Genomic DNA, 26,603 nt, shown 5'->3' on the forward strand with positions numbered 1-26,603 from the left:
TTGTACTCTTATTTAATTGTTAGATTGAGGCTTTGTATTTTTATTCATCCCCTTGCAGATATCTTATATGGGCTGATTGGGGAGCCGAGCCTAAAATAGAACGATCCCTTCTTAACGGCGAGAATAGGACTGCCATTGTAAATAGTAGCAGAATCAACTGGCCAAATGGCTTGGTCATTGATTTTATCACAGACATGCTGTACTGGTGTGATGCAGGTCATAATAACATAGCCAGAGTGGATTTGAACGGTGCCAACTATCAACTTATCTCGAGCAATGTCCCTCACATCAATGATCCTTTTGCTATCACATTGAGCCAACAATACCTCTACTTCACCGACAGGTTTGTCATTTCCTTTTTATTTTCCTTCGTTGGTTGATTTTTTTGTATTATACTTTTCTCAAGTGATGATGATGCTGATGATGATAAACATCATTTGTTAACAGCATAATTACCATATATCTGTGAAAAAATATCAAAGATGCTGACTTAGACAATATATTACCCATAATTCACACAGTTGCTGGAAAGATAGGTCTTTGATTTGAAGATTTGAAGGGGTCAAGCTTGTTAAATTATGAAGTGATCACATATTATTCTTTTGTCTCATATGATTTCCTGCTTTTCAATATTTAAAAGCATTGAAAAATATCACACAACCAAATATGAAACCTAAGAAATAAGTATTGAATTTATTAAAACTCCAATGACCATGTAGGAGTTTTCTTTGTTGATTTTACATGTATTTAATAGCAAAACGAGCATAAGCATGATATATCTGTGCTCAGGAAATGACCATTTATTTGTTGCTCTTGTTTATTGTTATTTTGTTGCTAGGACGTCGGGTTCCGGGTCCATCTATCGTATGAACAAGGATGGAAACGACACTGGGAAAATGATGAAAGGTGGTATTGGGGTAGCAGTCAAAGATGTCCATGTATACAGTATCAACAGCCAACCAGATAAGTATTTTCTCCTCTTAACTGTCAATATAAATGACAAAATGTGTTTTTCATAGTACATAAATTACGTCATTTTAACTCTGTTGATTGATAAGAATTACTCTGTCAAAGCAATGAAAGATGATTAATCATTTTGTAGTTCATACTTTTTAAGATATACTGTATGTTGATGTATATCTGACAGTTGCCTCTAATTAGTATTATAGATTAGAGAGATATCTTTTTCCAGTTTTGCTATTCAAAAGAAAACAAGTGAGAGGTTGAAAGGTGTATATTTACTTTTTTTTCATTTTTTGTGCTTTTGTTGAATACGTAGTGATATGAACCCTTGCAGTGTAAACAATGGAAACTGTTCTCAGATCTGTTTTTATCTTGGAGAAAGAAAAAGAATGTGTGCGTGTGCTCATGGAACGGTAGCAGAGGATGGAATGAACTGCGAGGGTAAGTTAGATTCAGTGAGGTTCATAAAAAGAGCAAGGTATCAATAGCTAGGATTTGAACAAATTATAGGCATGTTGTTTCAGCAACAAAGTGCTAACAGATTTGTCTGTACAGCAGCTTCATATGTATTGTCTGAAAATGACCTATAAACTTTCCTCATCCGTGTGAAGATTTGTCAATGTTATGTGAAAAGTAGTTCAGTATCAGTCACTCTGTATTAAACGGTTTGCCCAAATTGAAACAGTCTTTGGTACTCTTTCTTGCTCAGATCTTCTGCTTTAACCCTCAATCTCCCGGGGTATTTTGATTCTTGTCATTCCGGGGGGGGGGGGGGGGGGGGCATTATGGCCCCCCCTTAAGATCTCGGCCGCTGATCACTCGAGCGACGCAAAAATTTGCACGCTGGTTGTGTGCAATGTAATCTACAAGGCTGTATGGTAAAATTTTCCAAAATAATGAGATTTTATTTTATATGAATTAATTATGCTAATTTATGCATAAATCATACTTTTTGCTCTAATTCACTAAATAAAGCTCCTAGAATGCTAATTTTTGGTTAAAATATTCTTTGTAGCATTCTTAACAATCGCAATAAAAAAAAACTTCAGTTTGGAAATCAATTTCTTATGTATTTTATTGTTTTATGAATTTCTTATGTATTTCCTTGTTTTTTTTACTTCTTGTTTTTTTATTGTTTTTTCAATGGAAATCGTTCCAGACTTAATTCTGATCATAAGCAAGGCAAAATTAATTAAATTCAATCAGTAAAAGTAGAAATAATGATACATTTATGAATTTTGGCTAAATACACAATTTGCATTGGATTTGTACATGAAATCACGTTTGTGAGCAATTTTGGGTCTGACATGCACTTACATAATGTTGCGTAATGTCGTAACCGCGTATTCGGTCGTCACAAATTTGGTCTCAAAATTTGCGCGAGACTTGAAAGTAAAAAGTCAGTGAGCGGCGAGGTCAAAAAAATTTGCGCAGCGGATATATCGCGAAAATTGTCGAGGGGGGGGCCATTATGGCCCCCCCGGGAGAATTAGGGTTAAGCTAATGTTCAGAATATATGCTTTGCTATTGAGGTCATTACAAAGGAAAAAATATTAAAATCATTTATGAAAGGAACTATTGGTTGAAACAATTTAATTTCATGTTTTATTAATCATATGATTGTTTTCCTCTTTCATTCAGAATATGATGCCTATATCCTGTACTCAGAAAGGAATGGTGTCAAGAGTATCAACTTATATAACACGTCGGACAAGAATCAACCGATCCCGCCGTTATCCGACCCTGAGAACATTCGAAATGTCATCGGATTGGCTGTCGATTATGCAGAGAAAAGAATCTTCTACACAGATATACTGCTTGGTAATATACAAATGGTGAATGTCAATGGGACAGGACATAGAACAGTTGTCACTGGTAAGTCAATCCTTACTCATTTAATTATTTAGATTCCACTAAGTCAGAGATAATGTTTTTTTTTTTTTTTGGGGGGGGGGTTACAGATAAATGTATGTCAAAATGCATAAATTTACACATGTTCACTAATTCAGACACTGTAAGATAGTTTTTCAACTTGATAATTAGAAATACGAGTTGTGCAATGAGTTGATCTTTTATAACATAAAATTTAAGATGCATAGTTAACATACATGTACATTTAGATTTCAAGACGCATACTGAAAAGATGCGTGCTTTTATAATTTTGAATGCACTTGGGAATTCTGTTCCTTGTTGGGCAATTCTATAAAGTATTTTAAGCAATTAATCACCCTTAGTGAAGGTAATGGGTGAACTGTCAATTTTGAGGCAAACTGGATGAAGCCTTGCTCCAAACCAAAGTTGAGTACAGATAGTACATCCAGCTTGCTGAGGAAGTTTGCCTCATCACCTACAATAAAAAAAAGTTATTATTTGCCTATTCCACGTCTCAAAGTTTCATGTATAAAGTGAAATACAATATCTATAATTATCTATATGTACAAGAAAGAACTTTGGTATTAAATAAAATATAACATTTTATTTTTTAAAAATTGCTCGAGTTGATCCAGGTTGATTCTTGTTTTTTCTGCTAGCTTGTATGTAAACTCCCCTGTAAATTACCGCCTTAATTGTACATTACCTTGCTCACAAGAACCAAATATCCAGATTTGTGCAATGATTTTACATGGAGTGAAAGCAAGACCTTCCATTCATTACAACAAGTGGACATTCAATAGATTCATCACACTTTTGTTGTTGTTGTTTTCTATTCTGTTTGCAGGTATCGGGTCGGCAGAAGGCATTGCCTATGATCCGATCATGAGGCAGGTATACTGGACAAGCTACACAAACTCCTCCATTGGTCGCGCTATGATTGATGAACCTAATAGAGATGAGATTCTTATCAGGCTCACTGCCGGTGATCATCCAAGGGGTATTGCAATAGACTATTGCCATAGGTTAGTGTTTGAATGTTCAGTAGATATTATACAAATAATGAATGTTTATGAGTGAAATGGACGAAATACTTCATGAGGTGAAAGATGAAATGATCCATTCAACGAGGCGTAAACATTCATTATTTGGTTTATATGACACCTAAATTTTTTTTTTTTTTTTCATATGAAATTTATAAATTTTGATGCAGAACACCCTCATGCAGTGCGAGTTCGGTCTGTTGATTGTTACGTCATTACAACATGCGCACTGTTGGTGCCTGAGCTGCAGTCTCGGTGTGCGAGTGCAATGGACAAAATCGTATGGATCCAAAATTGCACGATGAATGGATCCAAAATTGCACGGTTGATGACGTCATTGCAAAATGGGCTGAATGAACGATATCAAACAACCAATCAAATCACAAGGATCTATCTAGGTGTCATATAAACATCACTGCTATAACTTGATCAAAATAATGTAATAGGCCCTACGGTGTTACAGTCTCATTAATTGCGATAATGTACAACATTTATATAGCACTAAATACCATTTTCCTAAGAACTCCAAGCTATTACTCTGGCTTCAGCACGGCTACTCTTATCGGGTGCTCAAGCATTCAATGGATTACTTCCTGTCAGGTATCCATTTACTTCTCCTGGATGGATAGTGGCAAATGAAGATAAACAGAATATTGTGTGAAGACAAATCAATTGATTTATGTTTTGAAATCATGAGCTAAAATTCTTGTGATGATCCATATTCTCATTTAAAATATATGAATAATAATGTCTGGTTGATTAATAACAAACACATTTCTGATATTTGGTGTTTTTGAGCGTTTTTTTTTGTTATACTGTAAGACTTAATTGAAACGTAAGCACCACCTACATGTAGGTCCCGTTTCATAAACTTGTTATAAAAACAAATGAACTGTTTCTATAACAAATTTACTATCAGCCAATCAGATTGGAAGATTTTTGGTGGCTTTAAGCTGTTATTGCAAATTTGTTATTAAAACAAATTTTATGAAACAGATCCCTGATCTAGTTCTGTTGTGGATCTTCTGTGAGACTTTTAAATTAGTCAAACTATCACCTCCTCAAATGTATCTCGAGTTTAACTCTTAAAATATGACATTTTTTCAGCCTAATGTTTTGGACAAATTGGAACGAGGCGTTCCCTCGCATCCAGCGAGCTACCCTCAGTGGTCAGAACGTAACCAACATTATAACGGATGAAATTCAGATGCCCAATGGGATTGGGATCGATCATAAATCACGTCTCCTCTTCTGGTCTGATGCTAAGCAAGATAAGATAGAACGGTGCAATTATGATGGACAGAACAGAGTGGTAAGGATCTGTCTTACAAAGAGTTTTGATTGATCCAATCAATCTTAAGTATGGAAATTATGTATATACATACATGTAGGGCCATTCCATTAAACAGTTACTGAGGTTTTGCAAATGTGCCTGCATGTTATTAAACCTAGGGGCTTATTAAGTTTAGGGGCTTGCCTTTTCTACAAGCTATGCTTTTCTTGGCAAGCCCCTTTTACTTTAAAATACAAAAATCTTCTGAGGTAATTCTATTTTTTAAATTGTGTTCCTTAATATGATATTGTGTCTTGACTCTGTTGTGTTTGTGAACTGTGAAAAGGAAATCATAAAATCAAATCAAGTCAATCAATCTGCTTGGATGTAACGACCTCGACTTTCTCCATTATTATTTCACTTTATAAATTGCCCAAGTCTTACTTATTTCAGAGCATTGCAAGTTTTTATAAGAACTAGAAACAGAGACGAATTATTTCTGAAGGGTCCAAAAAATTTTAGGTCAGACATATTTTTTTATACTGTCTGAACATACAAAATGTAATGTACATAATTCATTATTGCAGAAGGTCTTAAGTCTCTCATGTGTAATTTGATTAATTTTCACCTGTTTTAGTTTTCAATTACATGTAAATTTTGTTCTGCAGGTTCTTCTGGTAACAGAGCCTGTTCATCCATTTGGTTTGGTTGTCTTTGATGATTTCCTATACTGGACTGACTGGGTTAGGAGAGCCGTATTGAAAGCTGATAAATACACGGCAGCAGAGATCACCGTCCTTAGAGCTAACATTCCACAGCAACCCATGGGTATCGTCGTTATGGCAGCCGATGCTAATAACTGTGAGTAACTCTGTACATGTATTGTGTGTGTGTGTTTTGAGTTTTTGACAGACATGTGAGCGTTTCATGAAAGGAGTTGTTGGACGTTTTATCCGACAAATCCCATTTTAACTGGCAGTCACAAGCACAGTGGTCCAAGCACAGTAACAGCGGTCCTTGGCCAATCAACATCAAGGAAAGTTGTCACTTGTTGGACGACATTGTTGATGAAACGCTCTGGGACTGACATTAACATCCGAAAGATGTGACCAGCTCAAACCTCGAACCTCTGCTTCAGTTTGTAACTTCCCCAATGTAGCTTGGATAACAGGCGTATGCCACAATGCCAAGTGGTTGGGCAATTAAAATATTGCTTTTGAATATAACACAAATGTATGCCTCCCTTTCATAAAAATGGCAAAAATTCTCACTTTAGAGTTCTGAGTAAAAAATGTTTATCCCCCGAGAGTTTCTTTACTGATTGACTATCTTTTGTGTTCAAATGAAAGTGATCTGTTTTGTCATCCATGAGTGAGCATACATGGAAGTCTAATTGTCATGTAAAAAATAAATCACTTTGTTATTTTGGGGATAAAGTTTTGTCACAATCTTTTACTGGTGAACATTTGGCTTTAGACCCAGTCACATGTTCTTGAAGGAAATTTCCAATATATGAATTTTGAATTGCTAAAGTGATTAAGATTATTGAGAGAGAAGACAAAACAAAATGATTTTACTGCAAAAAACTTCTGTAGATAGTTCCACAAACACAATTATGATATCTTAGATCCCGTAAAACAAAGGTTAGCAATTAATGGTATGCTTGATTTTCACGATCGATCGATTGTACATTGTAGTCAATGCAATCAATCGTAGAAAAATGTTCTACGATCATTGCTAAGCTTTGTGTTACGGATCCCTGGTTGAGTTAGCAAACATCTGTTTATGATCAGGGCCCATTCTTAGAAAGAGTTACAATTGATCCAATCAATCGTAACTCTATGGAAAGCCATCAGTGTCATGATATTTTATACATGAAATTGCAAAATGTCTTTTGTAAACAAAGGAGAACACACTAAATTGTCAAGAAATCAATGAATTTATGGATATACATTCATATCTAGAAATTTTTTTGAACATACATGCATTTTTCTATGTTGACTTTGCTTGCTTTCCATAGTTACGATTGATTGGATCAATCGTAACTCTTTGTAAGATGGGGCCCAGGTTATGCCATGCCATGATGATTAATGTGTTTCTTTGTTTGTCTGTCACCAGGTTTCCAATGGCCTTGTCATGATGATAACGGTGGATGCGATGGTACTTGTCTGACTAATGTAACAGGTCATGTGGTATGTACCTGTCCAGAAGGAAAGCAAGTAGACGAGAGAACTCGGTGCATAGGTAAAGATAATATCATCTACACTTTATTGATTTTTATTTTGTAATTCTGGCATTGTTTGTGAATAATGAATGAAGTACACAATATTTGCACAAACCATTTTGCTGTCTATGAAATATGGTATTTAAATATGTTAGTTTGTCTTATGGAAGATGAAATGTATCGTCTCAAGACAAAACTGTCTTTTATCTTTTTTTACTGTGCTTTATTCAGAATCGCCAAATAAGCATGGCCATGTTAGGGTTAAATAGACTTATTCTTCATTTGCAAACTGTATTGAGATGTCGTCTGCACTACATTCAAAACTTTCATGGAGTTCATTGTTGTTTGATAATTGACCTCTTAATGTGGAGGATTATGGCCCAGTGGATTAATCTCCAGACTTTGAAACAGTGGGTTATGTGTTCAAATCCCAGCCATGGCATAATTTTTCCTTGGCAAAAATTGATACCCAAGTTGCTGCACTCTATCCAGATGAGGGAAATGGGTTGGGTACCTGTCAGGAACTTATTCCTTGAAACGCAGTGCGCGTAACAGCTGCTCTGCTTGAGCCGAGGTAATTACGCTGCTTTACTGTAGAGTGCTTTAGGGACTTCTGATAAAGTAAATGTTAAATGCTATATAGGTTGTTATTGTTGTTATTATGATTATTATTATTGTTGTTGGTTTATGATTATTATTATGAGTAGTAGTAGTAGTAGTAGTAGTAGTAGTAGTATTATTGTTATTATCATCATCATCGTCATTATCATCATCATCATTGTCATTATCATCATCATCATCATCATCATCATTATCATCATCATCATTATTATCATTCAAATTATTATTATTATACAGATGTTGAAACTAATTGTCAAGTTGGAGAGTTCACCTGTACTGATGGAACATGTAGTAGATATGAAGACACGTGTGATGGTATAAATCAGTGCGCAGACGGGTCAGATGAAGATTCCAGATACTGCAGTAAGTCAAATTGTATTATTATTTTCACACAAAACGGCTGTTGAATCAAGTTTTCAAAGGAAAAGAAAACACAACCCCTGCTGTTCCAGAGCCCGTAACATAAAGCTTAACAATTGATCATTGGCAAGGGTGTGAGCGTTCAGATTTTTTGTTTTGATTTTCAGCTTAATTTCAGCTTATGTTTGGCTTTCCTCTGTACAAAAAGTATGGGAGCTCTTTCTATTTCAGACCTTTTCAACACTCTGCTTTTTTCAGATCTTTTATTGTGACCACTCACACCCCTGCATTGGGCTGATTTTTGTTTACAATTGATCATACACAATAATCAGTACAATCAATTTTTAGAAATCAGCTCCATGATCAATCGCTAAGCTTCATGTTACAAGGGCCCAGGGGAGCGTTTCATCAACATTTTTGTCTTACAAGTTGTCAGATCTGACATCTCTCATAGAATTGGATTGGCTTAGAGGCACTGTTACTGTGGTAACTGTCTGATAAAGTGGGATTTGTCGGATAAAATGTCCGACAAGTCCTTTCATGAAACGCTCCCCAGGATGCAAAATAAAAATTGATTACTCAGTTGCTGATTCTATCATAAATGCAATCCTGTAGGAATGAAAGACAGGAACGACCAGAGATTTGTAAGTCAAATGGTCAGTTATTTATTTGTTGTTTATCAAGATATCTATAATTTGCCACAAGGGCACCACCATACACTTTCAGAATTCTTCTTGTTGGTATGGTCTATGTCTCGTACGTGCAGAGGATGTCCGTTGGGTGCTCTTACTGTCTTTGGCATGGTGTATGGTGAACCTTGATTATTTGCTCAAGTTTTAGGTAGTTACTTACCTCTATTTTGTATAAAAAAGTTCAGGTATTGTAACTTATTCACTGTTACAGTTACAGTGTACAATAAAATCTCTCATTCTGTCCTAAGCAACCTTTTCTACTTTCAGCATTGTTAATTCATCATTTTGATAAAAAGAAATGCAAACTACACCCCAATACCTGACTTGTACTCTACCCATTCAGTCATCTCTCTTTGTGATTGGGACACGTTGAAACATTTTTTTTTCTATTATATAAATATTGATACCAGCTTTTGACAAAGTCATGAAATGAGCCTGCCTTGATTTTAATTTCTGAATGCAGGTCATCGGGTCTGTCGTGAGGACCATATGAGATGTAATAATGGTCGATGTGTTCTAGCTGACCGTCGCTGTGATGGCAAAGACGACTGTGGTGATAATAGCGATGAACTCAATTGTGGTAAGCTCGTTGATACTACTATCATTAATATGATTTCAAATCTGAAGCAATTCATGATTGTACCATTTTAGAGTTTTTCTCTCTTTGGGTTCATTCATTGAATTAAATTTCCTAGGCTAAAATCACATATAAGATCACAAAATGAAATGCGAAGACAAAACTTTGTAATTTTTGGGAGATTATTCAGTCATGCTGTTTCCCTCTCTTTTTATTAAGTGTTCCCATCATGCATTGCTGATCAGTCAGTTTGACCCAGGAAGTAATGGTCAACCTTGGAATATGTGTTTGAATCCCAAGAAAAAAAATCATGGCTGAGATCTCTGTTTCTTACAATCATGGACCTATTACAAATGGACATTCAACAAATCCCCCTTTGAAACATGTCCGGTCACCGCTAACTCCTTTTATCAACAAAGCGCGAACAGCTGATGCTCGTCAAGCCAATCGTAAATGATGCTGTCACTGACGGACAGCATACATCAATTGTGTGCTGCTCCCACACATTGCAATGTTGTTCATTCACTTCAAGAAGCAGTTCACACAGCAGCTACGCCAGCGCTATCAAAATGACCGCAGAAACAAGAAAACAGCCTTGTATTTCCATAATAATTTTAATGTACATTGCAAATAACCACACACAGAATTCATTGTTATCACTGTGCAGATCAGAATTTGTCAAGTTTACGTTGCACATGTATTATAGAATGTGTGGTGACAGGCAGGAGTAGAGAGTAGATATGATATGATACAGGTGACTCTTCCTGTGTTGAATCTCTATGGACCATAGAAATCTTTTTAACTTTATAGGAAAATAATTTTGGTTGATATTAACATATCTCTTGCATAATCTGAAATGATGCTTCGAGCTGGACGATTACTCGACACGTAGAAGGTTGACTTGTGCAGAGCCTTCTGTATTTATAAGTTGTAAAGAAGGATGGTTTTGCTTGTAGATTTTACATCATATCAATTGAAGCAAATCTTTTGTAAAAGTTCATTTTTATCTGTTGTTTGATATTGAACATGAAGTGTAATCTATATTTATTTTCAGGTTGTAAAGAGAATCAATTTCAGTGTAGGAGCGGTGAATGCGTACCATTAAGCGGTAAATGTGACCATCGACTAGACTGCCAGAACGATGGGTCAGATGAAGACAAAGAAGAATGCCGTAAGTAACTGTCAATTTCTACATTATGATTCTCTCTTTTCAGATGATTTTTAAATGTTTGCATGGGGGTACAGATTATGAAGAAGAGGAATACGGCCATGTGGTTGGTTCTGAAAGTGGTATGAACAGAAGCTGACTAGATAGTGAAAGAGATTGAGTGGGAATCGAAAGGCAAGAAAGAGATAGATTAGAGAGGAGAATAATATTTCGTGGGATGAGGTAGAGTCCTTAATTAGACTAAACCATACAAGATGTGATGAACAGGGCCGCGTCTTACAAAGATTAACGGTTGATCCGATCGATCGTAACTATGGAAATCCATCAGTGTCATAATTTTTTTATACAGGAAATTTGCAAAATGTCCTTTGTAAACAAAGGAGAACACCCCAAATTGTCAAGAAATCAATGAATTTATGGATATGCATTCATATCTAGAAATTGTTTTGAACAAACATGCATTTTATTAATATGTTGACTTTTTTCCATAGTTGCAATTGATTGGATCAATCGCAACTCTTTGTAAGATGGGCCCCAGATGGGTCTAGGGGTCTCAGCAGTGATGATCAGACGAGACAAGATTAATTTTATGTATTATATTAGATCAAAGACTCTTATCATACTGTACGTACTATTCTTAACATTTTGAATCATTTGTTTTGTAGTTAAGGATTACAGCTCCAAAGGTAGAAATTTCTCATATGATTATTTATTTTAAAGTTTTTTGGGCAATCATTCACGTTAGGGCGGAGGCCTGCCTGTATGCCATATAGGTACCACACATAAATCTGTTTGGATCGAAAGCTTTCTGAGGACAAAAAAACTCCTCAATTTAAGACACTTGAGGTTAGGTGACTTGAGGTCATGTTTCAGGTGTGCATTTCCATTGCTGGGTAATGGGTATATACATGTACAGTCCGACCTCTCTTATCCGGACACGTTGGGACCAGCACCAATCCGGATAAGGGATTTATCCGGATCTGGGAGACCCAATATTAAATACACGCAGCTGCCTCCGCAATAGAAGCTGCACGTAGTCTATTTAGTGGGCATACACAGACAGTATTCACTGCAGTGTCAGTGCAAATTATAGGCGGTATTTTTACGGAAATAAAATCGATTGGTGGCCAAAACTGTTGGATAATTTACCTGCTCAAATGATTGAGGTATAAATCGAGCATACTTCGAAAGAAAGAGAATGAATGACTCGATGAAACTAAGTTTTACAATAAGATCATCGCGGCGGCTATCGCAGCTTCGCAATGTCAGCCATTGTTACACTGACTGTAGGCTTAAACATGATAGATGGCGCTGTCCGTATTGAGGCCTAGCGTTAGCTAGTGAGACATGTGTTGTTTTTCCCGGGAAACAAAAAGAGAACGTGATGAAATGTTTACATTGCGCCCCATTTTCCTGGAAAATTATCCTGCCTAAGTTCTTTCGGTGATTTGGGTGAGATATTTTCATGAAAAATAATGTTGTTTTAGGTAGACTATATTGAAAAATATATGTAATCAAAGGGAGTTTGCCTATAGGATTGAGTTAAGATTGCCATCTCAATTTACTCACGTATTAAATCTCGGCAAATGTGCGTCCGGATAATAGAGAGATCCGGATAAGGGGAGGCCGGATAAGAGAGGTCGGACTGTATATGTGTATTTAATTCATCCAAAGGTCTTCCCATCTCTTTGAATGGACAAAGTTATCATCTGTAACAGTGGAGAGCAGAGCAGAGATTATTCCTTCAGTTTCAATTACCACCATAGATTCAAATACTTATTTGAGGAATACATTTAGATGTCATATTGTGACCATGTTTGAGCCAGGGGAATAATTCTTCAATTGATTATTGATTATCATTCATTTCATGGTTTTTTTTTATATATAAAACAGCTGAAGTAGACTGTGCAGAATGGGGTAAAAAGACGTTCTTATTACTACCTAATGGTACTACCTTTGTGAACTGTCCAAACGTCTCAGTTTGTATCTTCCATTCTTGGATATGTGATGGAGTTAATGACTGTGGTGATGGTAGTGATGAAAGAAATTGCAGCTCAGGTCAGTATATACATGTATTTTTCAATGCCCTGTGAACATTGTGCAACTATAATTGAATGTCTTTCAAATATTCTCAACAAGGATAGATTTATTTAGTCTTTGTATGATCCGTGGAGCGCTGTGGCCCAGTGGATTAGTCTTCGGACTTTGAATCAGAGGGTCGTGGGTTCAAATCCCAGCCATGGCGTATTTCCCTCAGCAAGGAATTCATTCACTGTTTGCTGCACTCTACCTAGGTGATGTAAATGGGTACGGACAGGAAGAAATTCCTCAAAAAGCCGTGTGCGCCTCAATCGGTTGCCTAGCTTAGCCGGGGTAATAATAATAGCAGGGACTTTTTTAAAGCGCCACGAGCACCGAAAGGTGGACCTGTGCGCTATGTAAGTAGCCACCATGATTATTATTATGTAAGAAAATACTCTGATTTTGAACAGACAGGACTTTATACATATATCATTTTCTTTACGTAACATTTAAAGTGTTTTCTCTACATCTGTTCCATGAAATTTTGTACAATTTATTGTGTGTATCTTAATTTTAATGTGGCTGATAATGCTTTTAAACTGATTGAATTACTTTTTACCGCAAACTGGATTGCCCTCATTGCCTTCCTGTAAATCCTTGAAGAAATATATGTATTTCTTTGTCATGAATGTGAAAGATTTCTGTTTTTATTATTTCAGATTCCCCAACAAGGGCACAATGTGAAGAAGGTCAATTTCAATGTCGTAATGGCCGATGTATCCAGCAGTCCTGGGTATGTGACAGAGAGAATGATTGTGGCGATAACTTTGATGAAGAGCAAGAAGAATGTTGTAAGTTAAAACTTTGGGTAATGCTTCATTTTTATTGATTTAACATTTGTCATTATTAAAAAGGTTGAAGAATGTAGTTGTAGCAAGGGTTATTTCTTGAGAAAGTCTTTAAAATAGTGGTCACGGTATTATCATTGATCTAGATCTGGTACATTAACATAAACTTAACTTTGTGAAATCATGAAATCTTAGCTGAAACCAAAATTGAATAACTCTGAAAACCACTATAACAGAAAAGCATATGTGGAACGTTATAATATTGCATGAAAAAGACCTGACGTCTAAATGAAATGCTGTGTTTATTTTGCTAATTTCTCTACAATTATACATTTTTTTCAGGGCATTGTTTTAAAAAATTGATATGTATATTTATATATCAGGGATGCCACTTTTTCGTCTTTATACGGAATTCCGGCTTTTCCCCTGCTACATGTATCTGTCTTATTTCCGTATTTCCGACTTTTCCTGTTTTCTGTCTATTAAAAAAAATTGGAAAGTCCTCCTTTTTTCCCCTCTCTCTCTCAATTGCGATGCATGTCGATCGACCGAGTGAGAGATATTTGCTATTATACAGTATATAGTTTATAAACGCGCGCACTACCCACTACGTTCATTGAGTTATGCTTTTATCAAAGCTTTCCGATTAGAATTTTCGATATCCTGGCCAATCAATACGAGCGACAAGTTCCGAACGCACGCACATAGACAAGCGCAAAGCAGCGGCACAAATCGCGATATATATGATTGGTAAATACGTCTGTAAGGATGACAACGTCATCCAAGATGGCAACTTACGATGACTAACAAAAGGATCGAGGATGACTGTGTTTTGAACATCATTTGAGAGGACTTAGCGGTAACTGCGGTCTAAGGTACGATGATTCTGAATTTTATATATTTTCTCGTAAATTTGGATGTAATTATTTCTTTATAATGTGACATTTTGTGTACAAAAAAAAACATCTGAAAATCGGGTTTCCGCCGAATGTTAGATCTAACGTTACTGCTGATAGGTTGTCTTTACATATGGGCCAACAACTCTTCAGTCTATGTATTGGTGAGTGGAGCCAACGCGGTTTAGTGGAACAACCAAAATACAGAGACTGAAGCTTTTGGTCTAGCATTCTAGGAGCAACACACAACTACCGTCAGTTTTTCAAACCTTGACTTCAAAGTCATTGATCACAACAAGATAAGAAGCCACTTGGAAAAACCACACCCTCAAACAAACAAGGGGGTCATGCCCCAATTCACTGTTCTTGGACACTGTCCCTGCCCGCGATAAATTTCAGTGTTTTTTTAGGACACCTAGTGGCATCACTGATATGTACATGCTCACTTGGGTGGTCATTTTATTGGATTATGTTCGGGTTCATTTTGAGAATGTTACCACAACTGGCATTTATCTTTAAACTTGACTCTGAATTTGAAGAAGTAGATGGATAAAAGCATGTTATTCTCTGTCAAACTGACTGATACTTAGATATACTTTTGTTGTAGCTTTTACCTGTCTGCCTGATCACCAGCAAAGTGCAAGTGGTCATTCCTTTATTCTTCATCAAACTGACCAATACTTTGATACACTTTTCTTACAGCTTCTACGTGTCCACCTGACCATCACCAATGTGCCAATGGTCAGTGCATTCATAAGTCTTGGGTCTGTGACAGGGATAATGATTGTGGAGATAACAGTGATGAGAATGAAACTCTACACCATTGTTGTAAGTATGCAACTATTATTTTCAGAACTCAGGGTTGTAATTATTAAATATTCCCCATATCAACTAATATTTAAACATACATTTAGGTGAATGTTTTATATCAGTGTTTGTGCCGAATTCTGTTCAATTTATATCAAATCAGCAGAAGGGTTTATATTAAACTCTTTAAAAAAGTAAAACAGTAGCATTAACATGTATTCATGTAAATGAGCATAAATGCATACATGTAGAAGTGTGTTTTTGTTATAAATAAATTTATATTATTTCATTATTCGTATTTCATGTATTGAATTACATGTTTATGAAGATTTGTAGATTTCTATTTCTAATTAATCATAATGAAAAGATGTTATATTTAAATTGAATCAATTAATGCAAACTATTATTCTTCTTTATTGAATTTTGTTACTGGTATATAGTAAGATACAAAGTTTTGTAGTCAGAAGATGAAATACAATGATATGAACCCATTTTATATTTTGCATTTTTTAGCAAACCATAACTGTACCGGTGATATGTTCCGCTGCACCAACCAACGCCGATGTATATCTAGATCGTGGGTTTGCGATGGTGAAGATGATTGCGGAGATGGTCAGGATGAAGAGGGTTGCCGTAAGCTTACACCACACTTTTTCATTTTGGCCCTGATTTTACAAAGAAGCATGATTGATCTGATCACACACAACTTGGGAAGCGAGTAATATCAATGTCCAGAATGCATTTCTTGCTCATGGTGTTTTCTAACTTATACTCATGCTTGCATCATTTGCCTTGACAATTCGGGCGAGTGTTTTCTTCAACATTTGTCATCTGCTAGTGTGTCAGATCTGACATTTTTCTGTGATTTTGATTTGCTGAGAGGCATTGTTACTATGATAGCTGTCAGATAAAACAGGACTTGTCGGATATAACATTCTGCAAGTCCTTTCATGAAACGCTCACCTGTATGCCCCTCCTTGTTTCCAAACGGATGTTCTGTACATTTTCCAGATGGAGAATTATGACATTGATAGATTTCCATCGTTGCAATTGATCAGATCAATCACAGCTGCTCGTGAAACCAGTTACTGATGTAAGGGGATCGTAAGGTTTGAATAAAAATAGGTCTAACTATGCTATTAATGAAACAACCCATTAAAGGCCCATTGGTGTTTTCTTTTTTTCTGAATAAGGTATGAGCACAAGTGTAATGATTATATAAATAGAAAATGCATTTGATGATTAAGTTTAGGTACAGTTTAATAATCACTGAAGTTGATTTACAGAAAAATCAAGGCGGCATAGTTACAGGGGATTTTATTTCAAACAAAGTCATGGAAATATTAGTTTTTTCGTATCCACTAAAATGAAGCATGGTGAATCATTGTGGTTTGATGCTTAGCAGACATGGTTATGATATTCCTTTGTCTCTGTTGTTATATAGATATAAATCTATGTAGAGATGGTGAGTTCTTTTGTGCCAACGGCCGGTGTATTCAGAGGTCCTGGGCTTGTGATCACGATGACGATTGTGGAGACGGGTCAGACGAGCCTGAAGATGAATGTGGTATGTTATTATACTTATTATAATATCCATGTATCTTATTCTAAGATTGTTATCACTGGTGGGTCCAAACTGCATCATGTGCCACAGTGCGTTTCCGTCTATCGTCTCAGGATTTTGACTTGCTTCCAATTTCTTCTACCAAACCCTGTTATAGAAAGTGTAGCCCCTGAGGGCGGGGCCACAAGTTGTGTTGCTATGCGCATGGCTAACTTGCTCCAGCAACTGGCTGGTGCTGCTCAGTTATGTATGGTCAGCCTTCGGTCAACAGGGGCCGCGGAACGGTTTTCAAAGTGGGGGGGCTGACCATGCAAAAAATCACAATCATATGGTAATTTTTACGTTTTTGTACACGGTTTTGGAAAAAAGTGGTGGGGCTGAAGCCCCGCCAGCCCCCCGCTTCCGCAGCCCCTGGTCAATATTTGTATACTATTGAATCCTGCAAAGTCATGTATGGATGTAACAAAAGAAATCCGTAGATGGCAAAAAGATGACATTGGCACATACATCATGTACATACAAAGAATAGAACACCATTTGTCATTATGAAGAACATTGATTACATGATGATCTATAGTGCTATATGATTGATGGAAGTACATAATTATTAAATTAGTTAAATTCAATTGTTTTTTAATTTCCACTTTCAATTTTTCATATCTACAATTATTATACAGAACATAACTAATTATTAAAGAGAACATAACTAACAAAAATTGAGTATTGCACTTTCACAAGTGCATGAGTTGCGTTAAATATACCTGTATGTATACATACATGTGTGAACCATGAAAAACATGTAAGGAAAATAATTAAAAGAGATAACAGTATTATATACCTTCTTATTATTCACCCTTGATTCCCACTCTCTCTTTTTATTGGATATCATGGAGCTTTTGGTTGATAATTTTGGTTAAAGATTTTTGAGGAATGGGTTATTAGGGAGGGCAGCTTAGTAAAGTTATGGTATGTATTTATCATGTCCACAACTGTTTTTATCCATATTTTTTTTTTACTTGCGTGTTTAACGGATTGGTGAGTTATTAAAATTAGCTTATTTTTGCTCAATATATGAAAGGCTTAGCTTCAGCCCTTGTGCTCATTGGTCAATATGTTCACCATTTGATTTGATTTAATTATTTTTCCTCCCGTTATGATGTGATGTATGTGGTCAATTTTATACACCGGAAATTGCATGAATAACACTGATTACTAGATTAAGTAGCACACACATGTCTTTATAAAAGGATTATTTTATTCACCTGACCTCAAGTCTTAATGCCATTTATTGTTTGTTAAATTTCTGATGAGACAATTACAATTTCATGTAATATTCTTGTACACAATGTAGTCTTTTACTATTTGTTTTTTTTTTCTACTGTTTTATATCATTTTCTTGTCATATCAATCAGCATTCATCTTGTCTAATTTAGTGTGTGATTATTGTTATGCAATGTATTGCAAAGGACCATTCTTATTCCCAGCAAACACTATTAAATGGTACTCTGCACTGAAGGAGTGTATTGCTCCCAGGTTCCTATTGTTTTGCTTACATGTGGAGCAAGTGCATATGTGTGTCTCGCCGTGTTAGTTCCATTGTCATACGTGAACCTTTTTATTTGTTCTTCACAATCCAGAGTCCAGAGATGTATTCTTGCATTTCACAATCTTTTGCGCCCTTATTGTGGCATCACTACTGTGCATTCATCATGAGAAATGTGTTGACAATGGTGTACTCGACACAGAAATCACTGTATTTCTCTCTTTTATAATTGAATCCAAAGCATTCCAGGGATCTCACTGCTACATTTATTTCTTCTGATTAATTCCTATTCTTCCCTGCGACTGGAATTCCAGTCAGTCAATGTTCATTGAATAAATCAATTTTCTTTCTTGGTACTTGCTATCTACATGTTGGTAAAAGTTGTTGACCCGCAGTTGGAAAAGTTGTCCTCTCATGATCATGAATGTTTGTGGTGCCTTTATTATGAAATGCTGAAGTAAGAATAAACGATCGATGCATTTTTGGTAATGTGCTCAGAGGTGCAATGAGTAGGATTTATCCTATTTAGTAGGATGTCTAAGGGGAAAATGACACTAAATCTGATTTTTCCCCCAGAGATAAGTTTTTGAAACTTGTAAGAATGATGATTTTTTTTTTTGGGGGGGGGTATGTTTTTCAAAATTTGAAAGAAAAATAGGATTTTAGGCTTGAAAATAAGATAAAGAGAAATAAAGAATAGGATATTTTCACAATTAGGTTTGGCAGCTCTGTGTGCTGCATATTGCTTAACATGACGTGCATTGGTTTGATATTGGTTTGTATGGAATCTTATTATTTTCTAAAGAATTTCCAGCATGTCTTGATGATCAGCACAGATGTAGCAATGGTCGTTGTATTCCTAAGGACTGGGTCTGTGACGGGGATAAAGATTGTCATGATGATTCCGATGAAAATAATTGCGACTGTAAGTATATCACTTTATTTAATGTGAATACAGGGCTCCGTTGCACAAAGCTTTAAAGGGATGGTCCGGGCTGAAAGTATGTATACACTGTAGCTTAATAAATAGAGTAGAATTTACTCAGCAAAATGCCGAAAATTTCATCAAAGTTAGATAACAAATAACAAAGTTATTGAATTTTAAAGTTTGGCAATATTTTGTGAAAACAGTTGTCATGAATATTCATTAGGTGGGCTGATGATGTCACATCTCCACTTGTTCTTTTGTATTTTATTATATGAAATTAGTTTGATTCAAATTTTTTCCTCCAAGAACTAGAAAAATTGGATTGACAACTGATTTAGTGCATTAGATATTTATTGCTGCAACTTATTTCATTATAAGGGAGACATATTATTCACACAAGTATGAATTAATGAAAAAATTATGATTTTAGGTAATAACATAAGAAAACGGAAAGTGGAGATGTGACATCATCAGCCCACCTAATGAATATTCATGACGACTGTTTTCACAAAATATTGCTTAACTTTAAACTTCAATAACTTTATTATTTGTTATCCGATTTTGATAATATTTTCAGCATTTTACTCAGTGATTTCTACTCTATGTATTAAAATACCAATATTTTCAGACCGGATCATCCCTTTAATAGCGATGGTTGTACAATTCGGTGGCTTCACAATATCGTGCGCCATCTATCGGTTGCAGCGGATGGGCCAATTCTAACTTCGGGGTCGACATCACGCACAGGCGCAGGCAGCGCACAGTGCTAGTTTTATTGCAATGTGACTGTTATGCTTCAAAAATAAAATGCAGCAAAAGCTGGTGAAGAATGAACCAAAAACGGTCTATAATTTGCAAAGAAATATGCGGCAAATTTCTCTACCACCTCCTGAACCCTGGTAAACAGCATGATTTTATGCAAGCCGGCCGAGCCGCGTCGGCCAGTGCAGCATAATCGAAACACCAGCAGCAGATGTTGACTTTTTCCCATGAGGCATTGCGAATTTTAGCCTGTACGCTGCAACCGGCAGGTGGCGCACCATATTTTGCATCCACCAAATTAATGTTTGTTTCTGATAGTACAGTTTCAGTCAGTGCAATTAGTCATAGGACGTTGTTTAACTATCATTTCTCAATTTGTGTTACAGAGCCCAGGGTCTCGTAACACAAAGGTTAGCGATTAATCGTACGCTTGATTTTCATGATTGACTGTACATAGTAGTCAATGCAATCACTCGTAAAGACATTCTTTTACAATGATTGCTGAGCTTTGTGTAAAGGGGCGCCTGATTAGATTATCATGAATTTATTCAATCATAATGAATTCAGCAAGATCCCTTTTTCTGGAGATATCATTAATGTTGTGTATTATAGTATTTCATGAAATTTAGCACTTTTTATGATTTAATAATCACAATTCTACACAAATGCAATTTTCATGCTTGCATATTGTACTGTAGTTTAAAATAGAGGTGAGCTATTTTTCTGATACCATTAATTCTGTGTCTGTCTTTCCAAAATTTTTTTGTAACCTACAAGAGAATAGGCTGATGCTTTTAAAAGCTAAGAATATGATTTGCTTTAATACAAATACCATAAAAGCACCATTCTGTCTGCCCTGGCCCTATAAATGATCAAAAGATCTCTCCTTAACCCTAACTAGGCCGGGCTTTTTTGGCTGTTGTGTGGCCGGGGGGGGGGTTGATTCAACCCCCCCCTGAGATCTCGGCCGCCGATCGCGCGAGCGCCGCAAAAATTTGCACGCTGGTAGTGTGCGATGTAATCTACAAGGCTGTATGGTAAAATTTTCCAAAATAATGAGATTTTATTTTATATGAATTAATTATGCTAATTTATGCATAAATCATACTTTTTGCTCTAATTCACTAAATAAAGCTCCCGGAATGCTAATTTTTGGTAAAAATATTCTTTGTAGCATTCTTAACAATGGCAATTGAAAAAAACTTCGGTTTGGAAATCAATTTCTTATGTATTTTATTGTTTTATGAATTTCTTATGTATTTCTTTGTTTTTCAACCTTTTGTTTTTCTTTGTTTTTTTCACCAGATTTATTGCACAACCTTTTTTAAGCATAATTATGCTAAAATCAATTGCTTTCAGCTGTTAAAAGTAAAAATAATCATATCTTTATGAATAAGATGAGAAAACTCAATTTGCATTGACTTTGTACACAAAGTCACGTTTTGGAACAATTTTTGGTCTGACATGCACTTACAAAATGTTGCGTAATTTCGGAACTGCGTACCCAGGCGTCGTAAATTTGGTCTCAAAAGATGCGCGAGACTTAAAAGTATAAACTCTGCAAGTGGCGCGGTCAACAAATTTCGCGCGGCGGAATGATCGCAGAAAATGTTGAGGGGGGGGTTGATTCAACCCCCCCCCGGCCATTTTAGGGTTAAAGATGATTTCTTCATAATGGCAAGCATTCTTGTGTAACCCTATGGCATTTATATGAGCAATTGTTATTCAAATAGTTTTATACCATTACACAATCAGAAAATCAGTGTTCTCCTCCATTCTAGCAGAGTTACTAAAAAAACATCAAGGGAGCGAGAATTGTACATGTGTAGAATTGATACATGTATATGCATTAGTAGCGTCAAAGTCAAGAAACCAGCAATTTCATGAAATTTTGAAAATAATTTTCTTATCAAGTTTAATTTGTGATTAGTTCAGCTTGCCTTTGTTATTCATTGTCACTTTAACATAGAAGGCAAAATAGTAACTATAATTTAGTATTATTTTATAGGCATTTTGCACAGTGAAAACATCATATGAATTTCAAATGTTTGTAGTTATTGGTGCATCAGGCTGGGGCAGTCTGGGTATGGAAAGGGCTAAGTTAACAACCAAGGCCCGCAGGCCATCCTTCCCGAAACCACCCTGATGAAACCAAAACGGATTACAAAGCACAGTGCAGATACATGTATCAGTAGACTATCGAGCACAACTCTAAATATAAATAATACTGTATATCAAAAAGAGAGAACGTCACAGAGTAGGCATAGGCTGATCACACACAGGGTGTTGCAAGAAAATATTTGCAATCAATCGCAAATATTCTGTTGCAATTTTACAATTAATAGATCAATGTTAGCTGTAGCAAATCAGATTACACTTCTTGTTTCAAGAAGCAGACCAGCAATCAATCACAAATTTACAATTAATCACAAGAGATATGATTGATTCCGACACCGAAAATAGCCTTGCAATTGATCACAAGTTTCTTGCAATGCCCCATAAGTCACTGAATCTCATATGCTCATTGTACTCACCACACTTAACATATCAACCTTACCCCTTTCAATGCATTGATAGCCTCACCAGCTCCACCGAATAACTGCACAAAGAATAACTTATTTCAGTGTGGTAATGGAAAGTGTGTCCCTCAATCAGCCAGATGTAATACCAGTGATGATTGTGGTGACAACTCGGATGAAATTGATTGCAGTAAGTTCTAGATTACACTCATTTCTCTCTTGTTGGATATAATGTACAGTGTAAGCTTTAAAACGTATTCTAATGGACCTCTATCTTAATTTCATCCCTTTACCCTCCCCCAAAAAAAGTACAGAGTCATATTTTACACCGATTTTTCTCCTATATTGAATATGGTGTACAGTAAATTCCACGCTTATAAGACTTATTTCAATGGACCTCCTACATGCATCTTATTTTTCATGCCCTTACTTAAGAAATTATCTTATCTTACGAATTGCCCAAATACACAAAGGATTTTTTTTTTTTGGGGGGGGGGTGAGGGATGAATGTGATTAAATTTCAGCTATTGATTTATAGTTTTTTTTAGCGTTAAAAGAATGAGATTCAATATGATATTTGGTACTGTGGTAGTAAATTCACTGTCCCCATTGAAAATCAGATCATATTTTTCTGTGTGTATTCCACTTTTTGATCACATATGTGTCATTGCCAGGCCCAGTCTTACAAAGAGTTAACGATTGATCCAATCAACCTGAATGATATGGAAATCCATCAATGTAATAATTTTTGTACAGGAAATTTGAACAATGTCCTTTGAAAGCAAAGAGAAGTCCAGTCACTTAATTTTCAAGAAAACAACGAATGTATGAATATGCATAATATCTAGAAAATATTTTGAACAAACATGAATTCTAGATGTTGACGTTGCTGGCTTTCCATGTTTGTAGTTGTTCTGATCAATCGCAACTCTACGTAAGACGGGACCCAGAAGATATTGCAAAAGTGTCTCCATACTGTACCTCTTTGGGTTAGGAAGATTTATTTATCAGGTCTTTTGTTGATTTACAATGATAATTTGATGTTTGAAAGTAATGTTTTGTTTGTGTACAACAGAATGTGAGGTAGACTATCCATGTTCTCAGAGGTGCGTGGATTTGAACGCTTACTTCTGGTGTTACTGCGTCGAAGGCTTCACGCTTCTAGACGACCAGGTCACCTGTGCTTTACAACCAGACCGTAAGATTTTTACAGAATTTTATTTAGTCTCACTACAAATGATAATTAATTTTTCAAATCAATGGCCCTTGAAAACAAAATGAAAAACAAAACTGAAAAGTTTGAAAGTCTTGACGTTTAAGAGAAACATGCAGCAGCTTGGCATCTGCTGTAAGATATAACAAAAAAAGAAATCTGTTCCAGTTACTATGATGAAAGGTGACACTTCTGAAGGAAGAAGGGGTTATTGGCTCAAGCATTTTAGGGACCTTCTAGGCTCACCAGTTCAGGTCAGTGATACAGGTCAGTGTCACCTGTAGCTGGAAGGCGAAAGCGAATTAAATCACTCTGACTTGCGGGTCTCTCCTCTTGATATAATCGGTTGCTGGTGCACAGGCAGACCACTACACCATGGTTTCCCCACTAGTCTTAAAATAAATGATGCAGTGGTTTCTTAACATGCAAAGGCAGTGATTGTCCTCTTCATGAGGTCTATTTTTAACATCCTATCCAAGGGACAGAATGTTTTCATCATAACGTGGTAATATCCCAAGTGACACGTGATACGTTTTGTTTTCTTTCTATCCAGAACCTAAACCCTACCTACTGTTTTCGAATCGATACCAGCTTCGCACAGTTGGCGTCGATGGCTCCAACTACACTACACTTCAGGTTAATGTCACCAATGCAGTGGCATTAGATTATGACTGGGAGGAACGGATGATATATTGGTCTGATGTCACTCAACAGAACAGCAAGATCAGTCGTGCTAATATCACTCATGGAACTACGGAGGTAAAAGATCTATAATTCTATTCACTATTCAATTGATTGTTATTTTCATTTTTTTTTTCCTTTTTTAAAATCTTTTTTATTTTATCTTTATTACTTTTTTTTTCATTTTTGTTTTTCTGTAATTTTCAGTATTTTTCTTTTTCAAAAATTTCTTAAAGGGGAAGGAACTTGATTCAGAGGAGCTCTAGCCAACATTGAATATTTTACCTTTATGGTGCCATGTACAATATGATAGCCTTGATACAAACACCCTTTCATAGAATGAAGTGGCTCTGACATAGTGGCTCTCTTCTGATTTGCCATAATGTGTTTCATAGAAATGGTGCACATTAATTTTATCAAGTTTAGATAATGATATATATATAATGATAGTAATGTGACGTATAAATTCACTCTGTTGAAAGGCGCACAGAGAATAAGTTAGTAATTAGAAAGAATTTGAGAAAATTATTTAAAGACTTGTAGGAGTTCAGCAGTTGAACAGTTTTCAGAAAGGCTACATGCATTTCACATAATAGGTCATGCCCGAGCGAAGGATCTGTCCTCTCAAGTTTGTGGAACTTTTGGAATGACAAGATAACCAGGGCCCTGTTGCATAAAAGTTACTGTTATGGTAACTTTGCCATCCAATGGTAACAATGCCAATTAGCCAATCAAAATCAAGGATTTCAGGGAAGTTACTATTAGATGGCAAAGTTACTATAATAATAACTTTAATGCATCGGGCCTAGATTAATGGCCTTAGAGACCTATATTATTTGATAATCGATATTCAGAGATATAAAAAACAATCCAACAGGCAATCTAAATCAAAACTTGTGGTGATAAATAGTTTGAAAAATAAAAATGAATAACAATAAAACTGGGATTTCTGGAAGCGAGCTCCCGAGGTCTGTTTTACAGGGGAAAGTTTAAAATACCTGACTTGGCACATCTAGGACCTAACCTGGTTGGTTCTTTTATTGTTTACATTTTATTATTCAATCAGACGACAATGTTATGTCATGTATCAAAAATTGGAGATCGAAGTGTCATAATTTTGGACTCGTATCTCAAATTGATTTCTGACAATTATCAACATTAAGATTCATTACTTATTATTACTTATTATTTTGCCAGTCAACTATGCATATACTCCAACCGAATACTCCACAACCTATGATTAATCTCAATCACTGCTAATATTGTTAGCATGGTAATAGGTGTCGCGATCATGTTTTGTAAGGTATCCGACCTGCCAACTACCAACATAAATGTTTAGGAATCGATTTCTTGCACGGCACCTATGCCCTAGAACAATACATTTTTAAAACCTGTTTGTTTTTCACAAACAAATGAATAATAATATCATTAACTATTCAAATTGATACGTAAGTTTGATTAGAAGAATAAACTCCAATGTATCTTTGCAAGCTGTGCTGTAAACTACATCCCCGACCTCGACCACCACTATGCTGATAATCAAGTATTATCATGATTATTGAATTAAGGCAATTTACTGCCTACAAATCCTTTTTGAGCTCCTTGTCTCAGTTACAGTGTTTGACAGAAATAGAACTCTTTATCAATTGTAATGATAAAATTTATTAATCAAACAAAATTTGAAAACATGAAATTTCATTTAATCTAAACCATGGTTATCAAGTTTATAAATCTTTCAGGAAGCTTTTCTTTTCAAGTATGCTTACATCTAAATTCATTACAGCCTTTTTATGGACTTCCAATTCGGGATAATATCCTTTTACTTGGCACACCAAATTACAAAGAAGTTCGATTCAAATTCATTGTACCATTGTTGAATGTTAAATCTTTTTTTGGACAATCATAAATTATATCTTCTTATTTTGACGTCAATAATTCTGCTATTCTCTGCTGACAGCAATTACGACCAGCGTGCTCAAACGCTGAATGAACCATCCAAATTTCACTTTCAAGAGTTGTCATGAAAG

The 26,603-nt window shown here is 35.8% G+C and overlaps 1 protein-coding gene across 1 annotated transcript in view; it reads left to right on the forward strand.

Moving 5' to 3' along the window:
• The window catches only part of LOC129264993 (low-density lipoprotein receptor-related protein 1-like), a 70,477-nt gene extending 45,808 nt beyond the window's left edge, over positions 1-24,669 (forward strand). Inside the window, exons 41-60 of the mRNA XM_064103967.1 lie at positions 59-343; positions 839-967; positions 1,280-1,404; positions 2,605-2,838; positions 3,683-3,860; positions 4,986-5,190; positions 5,820-6,012; positions 7,270-7,395; positions 8,234-8,359; positions 9,512-9,628; positions 10,680-10,796; positions 12,687-12,851; positions 13,535-13,666; positions 15,262-15,387; positions 15,880-15,999; positions 16,811-16,933; positions 19,279-19,398; positions 22,741-22,872; positions 23,758-23,880; positions 24,449-24,669. Coding sequence (XP_063960037.1) covers positions 59-343; positions 839-967; positions 1,280-1,404; positions 2,605-2,838; positions 3,683-3,860; positions 4,986-5,190; positions 5,820-6,012; positions 7,270-7,395; positions 8,234-8,359; positions 9,512-9,628; positions 10,680-10,796; positions 12,687-12,851; positions 13,535-13,666; positions 15,262-15,387; positions 15,880-15,999; positions 16,811-16,933; positions 19,279-19,398; positions 22,741-22,872; positions 23,758-23,880; positions 24,449-24,669 — 3,097 coding nt within the window. The remainder of the gene's footprint in view (positions 1-58; positions 344-838; positions 968-1,279; positions 1,405-2,604; positions 2,839-3,682; positions 3,861-4,985; positions 5,191-5,819; positions 6,013-7,269; positions 7,396-8,233; positions 8,360-9,511; positions 9,629-10,679; positions 10,797-12,686; positions 12,852-13,534; positions 13,667-15,261; positions 15,388-15,879; positions 16,000-16,810; positions 16,934-19,278; positions 19,399-22,740; positions 22,873-23,757; positions 23,881-24,448) is intronic.
• The last annotated feature ends 1,934 nt before the right edge of the window (positions 24,670-26,603 follow it).

The sequence above is a fragment of the Lytechinus pictus genome, chromosome 1, assembly GCF_037042905.1.
Source record: "Lytechinus pictus isolate F3 Inbred chromosome 1, Lp3.0, whole genome shotgun sequence".
Classification (NCBI taxonomy): Eukaryota; Metazoa; Echinodermata; class Echinoidea; order Temnopleuroida; family Toxopneustidae; genus Lytechinus; species Lytechinus pictus.